Source organism: Rosa rugosa, chromosome 5 (assembly GCF_958449725.1).
Source record: "Rosa rugosa chromosome 5, drRosRugo1.1, whole genome shotgun sequence".
NCBI lineage: Eukaryota > Viridiplantae > Streptophyta > Magnoliopsida > Rosales > Rosaceae > Rosa > Rosa rugosa.
Genome location: NC_084824.1, coordinates 3,679,218 through 3,688,305, shown reverse-complemented (window position 1 = coordinate 3,688,305; position 9,088 = coordinate 3,679,218). Strand labels below are relative to the sequence as shown.

At 42.1% G+C, this 9,088-nt stretch overlaps 1 protein-coding gene across 1 annotated transcript; it reads left to right on the top strand.

The window, feature by feature from the left end:
• Positions 1-7,484: 7,484 nt before the first annotated feature.
• LOC133709215 (MLP-like protein 28) lies at positions 7,485-7,784 on the top strand. Its single transcript, XM_062134878.1, has one exon. It carries the CDS (start codon positions 7,557-7,559, stop codon positions 7,782-7,784), a length of 228 nt encoding a protein of 75 aa, XP_061990862.1. The 5' UTR covers positions 7,485-7,556.
• The last annotated feature ends 1,304 nt before the right edge of the window (positions 7,785-9,088 follow it).

The following is a 9,088-nucleotide window of genomic DNA, read 5'->3' as shown; positions in this document are numbered from 1 at the left end:
TTAAGATATCGAACTAGATCAAATCAATGGATGAACAGATTCTGTCCAATCTGAACCATTCATGTTCATAATGGTAAATCATGATTATGAAAACGTTAATGATTATCAATTGGGCTAAAAATTTGCATAAGTGATATACTCATAGAGACCTAAAAATTAAAATGTTGAGATGTTGATATAGTTATATAATTGAAAAGTGAGTCCCATAAGAGACTCTTTAAAATGATAAAAAAGAAGAAGGGATCCCTTAATGGATGGGCAAAAAAAGTGACTCACCACCTATTAGGTGATCTCAGTTTTTGATATTTGTTATAAATTTTTTTTTCTTTCTAATAACCAAAAATTGCAAATGATGTTATCCAACAGTCCACTCCTGTTAGTGTAAGTGCACATCGGTACTTCAAATATCTCCTTATATTTTAAGTACATGTTGAAGATACGATTGATTGGCCACCCACCCGAACCACTCATTTTCTCAATTATTGGCACATTTAAATTAATCAGAACTCAAATATATATTATCCAGCAAAATTCTGAAAGGCATCACCTTGAAAACTTGCACGAAAGAGGAAGTACTTCTAGAAGATCTTATCCTAATGTCTGCTATTCTTTGCCGCGTGGGTTGCATTTTGCTTATTTAATTTAAGGGATCGACGGACCGATTTACAAAGTTGTTAGGCATTCAATTTTCTGTCTCCCCAGTCAAGTGCAATCATTTTGATAATTATTATTATCCACATTCAATTTTGTTTTTCCAAAAATGTCATTGAATGTGCATGCAAAGTGAATCCCAGCAAGTTACAGTGACATTCAACTCAGAACTAATCGGAGTGAACAGGACGTGCAACTCCAGCCAAATACGTTAAAATGGATGTAGAACCCGAAATGTGACAAAGCAGCAATAAGTGAAGATATATGAGATCTTTTAAGTTCTTCTATATATGTAAAATTTTAGTTTTTCAACGTGAGACACACTTCAAACTCTTGAGAACATGAGACGATCGACTTAAATCTGAGATTTCCTCTAATCGTATAAAAAAAATTACCATATCAATTGCTGGACTGTTATTAGTTGAGACTTTTAGCAGGTTGAATTTCAAACAGAAATTCAGCACATGCAAGACTGATGTTCTTATAATCAATCTGGTTGAACTTCAACTATTTAGAGATACATGAAAGAGATAAAGCTTAAGCTATTAACCAAGAGACTAGCTAGCTAGTAGATTTTACAAAAAGAATTACAGCTCATCATTCAAATTAATAACAACAAACCTTTAAAACAAGTAATAAATGAGTCCCAACTGTATATATATACTTCTCATAAACAGGCATTTAGATGATCTCTTTCATGTTAGCATAATGAGTAGTGCTGAGTAGTGCTCGTGCTTGTAGTATTGGTGCTGAGTAGCATATCTTTAATCACGAAGATATGCTATTGTTTCTGAATTGCATATTATGCAATTAAAGGTCGCATTACATAACATTCAAAAAGGCTCCAACTCAATAGACAAGTATTTGTTGCGTTTTAAATATATGAGAGATCGATTAGCTATGGCAGGAGTTGAGATGAATGATCAAGATGTTAAATTTCTGATTCTTGCTGGTCTTCCAAGTGAGCATTGTCACACACGACAAATCATTAGAGGAAAATGTGATATAACCATGAATGAAGTCAGATGTTTATTACTCTCTGCTGAATTTGAGATTGAGCTGCAAAACAAGGCATTGCCTTTGTCCTCTTTAACTGCTATGGTTGCACAAAATGGGATATCAAGTGGGAATTCAATTGCTGCATCTTCTGGTTTACTAACTGGTATCACTCATATAAATGCTTACAATGGTCAACCTGTGAATCATACGAGTTATATTCAACCATCTGCATCTACTGGTTTTATTAGTTCTTCTCAGGCACCATCAGTTGGGTTCTTGGGTGCTCCTATCTCATCTACACCAGGTGGTACAAATTTTCAAGCTAATTTTCATGGTACAAGAATGATGAGCGGCAATGGTTCTGAGTTCCAAAGTACCCATCAGAATACTTCGTTGATAAACATATGTACCACTATGAGTCAAGCTCCTTATATCATGCATAACACTCCCTCTGCTATTGGTTTTGTGAATCTCTCTTAATTATGGTGCTTCTCAGCCTACTATAGCTCAACAACAAAGTGCTAATAATGTGCCTTCTGCAAGTGGCTTTGTGGCTCAGTACAACAATGGGAATGGAGACAACAACAATAGAAACACCAACTCAGGGAACTACTCCAAACCAAGGTTCAACTCAAAACAAGGTCCACTGATATGCCAAATTTGTGAGAAGCCTGAACACAGTGCTTATAAATGCCATCATAGAAATCCACAGCAACAAATTGACATGCAAAAGCAACGTGAAGAATGTGCATCAGCTATTGTTGAAGGACAGATTGCTGACAATGATGATGAAATGTTGAAGGTAGAAGCAGCTGTAAATGCAGCAGATTGTCGTAGGCACCACTATGGTATTCAACCACCAACTTGTGCAACACCTAAAGCTTTGTCTGCTTCCATCTGCACTCAACCAAAGCCACCCTCCACTGCTCCTTAGCCAAATACCAATTCTTCTCAATCACAAGTTGTCAAGCCTATTACAATTACACCTACATACCAATTTTCAGTTCCTACTCACCCTCATTTGCAGTAAGCTCTTTTCAAGAAAATTATAGCTTTGCCGACATCAGACATTTGGCTGCTTTCTTCTACTCAACACAAAAATCTGATGAATTGCAGGCAATATTGTCAGCCTATGAATTTGTGGCGGTCACTTCCTCTCATTCCTCCTGATTGAAAACACATTTTCCATTGCAACCTAGCAACCTAGTGCTTGGTGCCCCTAGCACTAGTTTGAGGGGGGATGTTAGCATAATGAGTAGTGCTGAGTAGTGCTCGTGCTTGTAGTAATGGTGATGCATGTGCCTAGTGCCTGTGAGACTAATACTGATGTAGGCCTCACCATTTGGCCCTTCAGCCCTAAACCTACTCTAAGCCCGCCCGGCCCGTAGGGCCAAAGCCCGACCCGGCCCTTGCATTAGGGCGGGCCGGCCCAACCCTTTTTAAAATAGGGTAGGGTATGAGTTATGCAAATGAAGCCCAGCCCTACCCTGCGGCCCGGCCCAACCCTAAAATTTATATTTATTTATATTTATTTTCTCTATTACATATTTACATACAATATGGGTAATATTCTGTCTTCTGTCCTAAATGGCCAAACTCAATTGATTTATGAGGCCCGTTTTGCCTAGACTGAACCCAAAGCCCAAAGTGTTGTCAACTAGGTCATTGACTAGAGTCACTCGACCTAATGTCCTAAACAATTCCCAATTCGTATATCAGCCATATCTTATCCATTTGTGTGTGTGTGTGTGTGTGAGAGAGAGAGAGAGAGAGAGGTAGGCGACGGTGCAGTCCGATCCGTCGCCGCCCTTCGCCGATCTGGCAACCCATCCTCCTTCTCCGATCCGTAAAGCCCTCCTCCTCCGCCTGCAGTCCAATTCGTCGCAGACCCCGAGACCCATCCTCCTTCTCCGATCCGTAAATCCCTCCTCCTTCGCCTGCAGTTCAACCCGTCGCTGCCCGTCGCAGACCTCGAGACCCATCCTCCTTCCCCGACCCCTAAGGCTATCCTCCTCCGCCTGCAGTCCAACCCGTCGCAGCCCTTCGCCGACTCCGAGGCCCAGTCACCGCCCTCCGCCGATCCCGAGATTCCCCGACCCCTAAGGCTATCCTCCTCCGCCTGCAGTCCAACCCATCGCAGCCTTTCGCCGACTCCGAGGCCCAGTCACCGCCCTCCGCCGATCCCGAGATCCAGTTGCCGCCCTTCCCCGACGCCTTTACGCAAGCAGTCGAGAATAAAGACTGAAGCTTTTGCTTCTGGGTAGCATGATGATGGAGATTGGAGAATAAAGACTGAAGCTTTCGAGTTTCACAATTGTGGGTAGTGAAATAACCCGGTTGTTTGTCTAGGTACGCCAATTAGCTACTCAATTTAACATTTCCTTTGGTTTTACAGAGAATTTTTCTAGTTACGGTTCAAATTTGATGACCTACTTGTTGGTGTTTTCTGGTTATCTGTTTGGGTTGAGAGAGAGAGAGACGGAAGAAGAAGACTCCCATATTTTAAGAAGAAGACTCTGTGGTTGGGTTTAGCTCTCAGATGCCGGCAATAGAATAAGACTAATATGGTGAGTTTAGCGTTTATTCTTTTTTCTGTTCCGTGCAAATTTCTTTATATTTGGTGGTTGAAAAATGAATTACTAGCCAATTTGTATGGAGTGGGACAGTGGGTTAGTCTATCATGAACTGAAATATTGTGGGAATAATATGTTGTCATGAACTGCCCATATGAACTCAGAATGAAGGGACAGTAAAATAAGAAGCTTATTTTCATGAATGATGTTGAACAACTCATGAATCATGATATGTGTTAACGTTAGTGACCGAGGGGTCTCTAGTTAACTTTAGAGAGAGAGAGAGAGAGTGACACGAGATGTATAGTGGTTCATCTCCCGCCTTAGCGGGAAACTACGTCCACTTGAATGGTACACTAGTGTGTTCGAGCCTTGCGGCCCAAAGGGATTACAAAAGATGTAATGGGATGGTTTGAGTTGTGGGAGGAGGCATTCCTTTTATAGGTGAAGGAATGCTTCTCCTTTACATGATTTTTGATGTGGGACAAGCAAAGATAACTATTCTAGTGTAGAAAGCCTAGTTTGTGAGGGCATGTTGGCAAGGCCGGGAAGGTGGCTTCCCGGCGACGAATTTGCCACTTCCGGATACCGTGGCGTAGCTTGAACATAGGGCTACAAGATGCAAGTAGCGGTTGGGCCTCACCATGGCTTGTGGGTGTCCCAAAGAGGGTGTTACTTATGCTTGGTGATGTAGCAAATAGCCTTGCTAGTAAAGGTATCTACAATATGTATTGTCTGCCGTGCATGATTTACTTTAGATGGGTTTATGTGCATAAGTAATGATGGTCTGCTGTAGATGGTTTATAGATGGTTTAATGTATTGTTTTTTAACATATTTTTGTATTGTGTTTTAACAGACTCATGGGAAGAGAGGATTATTGGATCTTGACCACGGAAGTCTTCAAGAATGACACCTTTCCTACTATTTTTTTCTTGGACTGATGTAGGCTACATCATTTAGTAAAGTTTATGTAATATTGTAATTGATGATATGGAGATTTTAGACTACAATATTGAAGACATTCAGTGATTGAAATTTGATGTTATTCCTTGTTTAGATTTCACTTTGAGAGTTTGAGTTAAAAAGTGTTAAACAGAGAAAGGCCCGGCCCGGCCCTTTCGACCCTTGCGAAATGGGCCTTAAGGGAGGGTAAGGGTTTACATATTGAAGCCTCGGCCCGGCCCGGCCCGGCCCTAAGTTTTGTTGACTTGGTCAAAGCCCAGCCCGGTGCCTACTATGCCTAGTGTACATGGTGATGGTGTGCCTAGCAAGGCTAATGAGTTCAATATCAATGTGTACGTGGTTTAATCAGGACAACTCGACAATAGCTCCACAAGCTCACACTTATTGCACGACTCAACCTCAAGCTGACCAAGTTTGCTAAGTTGCATGGACTATTAATCTTGACCGCATCATGAAGGACACGTGGCGTGATCTGCATATGTTTGCTTAGCTGCAATGATTTTCTGTTATCTTCTAGTATAAATAGCTACTCTCTTTATACTTGTATTAGTTACGATCATTTTGTAAAATTACCAAGCTTCTATATCAGTTGCCCTTCTTCGTTTTCTCTCTAGCTTTCTTCTTCTTCTTCTTCAGGTTAGGATTTCCACCATTAATGCTTACTGTTCGAGCTTTCTGCTATGACTATGAGATTTTAGCATTTCATGCATTCACTCTTTGCTTTTTAATCATAATGGTAAACAGATCAAAAGTCCTTGGACATTGGTTGGTTGCTTTTGTCGGAAAAGAAAATAGCTAGGTTTCGGGGGCTCATTGGTTCGAGACATTTCTATATGCATGGTAGGTAATATCATTAAAAAAGAGGTCAAAGAAAAAAACAGTGGAAATATATTGATAATGTGATTTATTCTTAATATAATTTGTTTGGACCCAAAATGAGCATTTTGGCCTGACAAAGCGTGTCTTGGAGAAATTGAGCCAAAGTCAGTGGCTCAAGCTATATATTGTCAACAACTTCGAAATATATTATTTAGAGGCTCAATAAAGCCTACTATGGAAGATTATGCGAGCTGCAAGAAAAGGAAATGATGGAAGCATGGAAATGAAAAGTCAACTTTAGCACATTTTCCTACTTCGGCTAGGAGAAACCGAGCTAAATAAGGAAGGAGGGGTGGCAGACTGACCAAATGAACTCGAAATGAGCTGAAACTCTGCAGATCCATTCTAGACAGCCCAAGAATCATTTCGTATGAAGAGTGCCAGAGCTAGTTTTGAGTGGAAGGCCTTCAAACAATCAGTCCAATTTTCTGCAGAAGCAAAACTGGAAAACTGGACCTGTAAGAGGTCCAGCAGCGTTTCCGGCCCAACCACATGGAAGAAAGCTCTGAAAATTTGCCACAATGATCTACACTCATTGTGGATCATTTGATGTGAAGAGGTCGAAGGCCCATTTTGAGCTCTTGGTGGAGATATAGCTGCAGAAAAATTGGAGCAGTAAGTGCTTAAACCTAACATTCCATTAGTGTTTAAGTGCTTAAACCTAACATTCCATTAGTGTTTTAAGTGCTTAAACCTAACATTCCATTAATGTTTAAGTGCTAAAACCTAACCCATTATGAGTTGTTTAAGGCCAAATAGTGTTGCTTGGTAGCCTATATATAGAGGCTACAACAAGTATCCAAGAGAACAACAACAAGACAATTCAACAAACATCTCTAAGATGATCTAAGTTCTCTCTAGAGCAACCTCTCTAAGAGCAACTCCTCTCCTTCTTTTTCTCTTATCGGTGATCACACTCCTAGTCCTAGTCTTCTCAGAAGCCGACTTTCAGTGCCACCAAACCCTCTGTCAACGTACTTCGGTCCTAGTCTCCTCGGGAGCCGACGATAGTGCAGCGACCACAACGGTTACGGAACCAGCCAAGCAAGGGTAACGCCCTCGCAAACCAGCCAAGCTAAAGTCACGCTTTAGCAAGTTCTCTCTATTTCCCAGTGGTTCTCGCTCTGCTCGATCTACAACATCGAGTATCGATTGTGATTTTCAAGAAGCTCAGCAAAAGTCCTCGCCACGAGGTAGAAAGAATCCCACGACGAGGTTGGTGCTCTCCTCATCTACAATCGCTTGATAGAAGTCAGGTCAAGGGATACCCCCGACGACCGCACCCGAACGGTGCTGGCACGCCCGCGCAGAAAAGAGACTGTTGACCAGCTGCAACAAAATTGAAGCCAAACATAATTCATGCCCTCTTCTATATAAGTGTATGGTAATGAGAAGTTTTCTTCAACATTATTAGTACTACTGCACTACCTTGTTCCTATAACTTGCTATTTGATTGTTTCTTTCAGTTCCAAAGCAGGTTTCTAGTGAAAATGGTTTTGACTGGTAAGATAGAGACAGATGTAGAAATCAAGGCTTCTGCTCCAAAGTTTCACGAAATGTTCACCCACAAACCACACCACATTTCCAATGTCAGCTCCAACAACATTCAAGGCTGTGACTTACATGAAGGTGACTGGGGAACAGTCGGTACTATCATCTACTGGAATTACTTCTGTTTGGCTCCAAAACCAGTCTGGCGTGCAAACAATCTCTTTTGAGTGCGCAGGCGTGCCAGTACCATGGGGTGCAGTTGTCGGGGTGTCCCTTGACCTGACTTTCTGATCAAACGCTGTGGACAAGGAAAGCACCAACCTTGTCACCAGGTTCTTTTCTATGCCTTTCGGAAAAGGACTTCTTGCCTTACTGGTAAGGACTTATGGTGTGATCTCTTGCGTCACCGAGTCGATACTTAAAGTTGTAGGTTAAGCAGAGCAATCACCGAGAAGTAGGAGAAAGCACGGGTTTTGCTAAAGCGTGACTTTAGCTTAGCTGGGTTGCGAGGGCATTACCCTTGCTTCGCTGGTTTTCAACTAGGTTGAAGGTAGGTTTGCTCCGGAGAGACTTTGATAATCGTTTAGATTGATTGGAGAGTTGTGAGTCTTGTATCCTTGAACCCCGGTATTTATATCTAGGGTTTTGACTGTTCCGTGCCATAGAAGGATTATTTGACTGGAGATTCCTAATTGGTCTCTGCTACTTGATTCCTATAAGGGCTTGTTTTCCTTATGGATCTCGGAATGGGCGAAGCTGTAACCCAAACCCAAGTAGACTAAATTTTAGGTCGCAGGTATCGGCCTGCTACGCTAAACCCCCTTAAGGGATCTTGCCAAAAATACTTTTGGGCTCAAACATTGCCCCCCAGGCCTCAAGATCAGGCCCGTGAATGTATAACTGATCGAAGAGGACTTAAGCGACACGACTTATGACAGAAACATGGCCATAAATGCGGGTTTGTGTCTGCCCAACTGCTAAACGTCTTTTCGTCGCATCATTTCCCTCACAAAATCCTCTATTTAAATCATGTCGCACAAGTCTGTGACATCAGAAACTCTTTTAGTCTCTTTGCTAAACCCAGAACAGTCCCTCCCCCTACACTTCCTTCCTCAAAACCTAGAAATGGCTCCACAGAAGAAAATAGTTATCGATCAGGAGGAAGAAATCAACGAAGAAGCCGCCCACGCCTGGGGAACCGGCATTGGTGCGCGATGCTTCGCTCGAACCACCATCCAGAGGCCCCTGTTACTTAGTTTTCCCAATTCTCAAGCCGGATTAGGTCCTACTCCGCAAGATGCCATCCCAAAGGATGCCATGGCCTTATACGGCCTGCCTATTCGTCGCCCCATTCCAATCCTCCGAAGGACTCCTGGAGATTTAGTAGTTGGGGCCAACGTTAGTACAAAGCCAAAATAGGATTTTGGCCCTCGATCAGCACAGAAGAACTCGCCTGGTACCACGAGGTTCAAGAAAGAGATCTGGCTCGCTGGAATGCCGTAGGCATTACCCACACCATCGATTTGTGCTT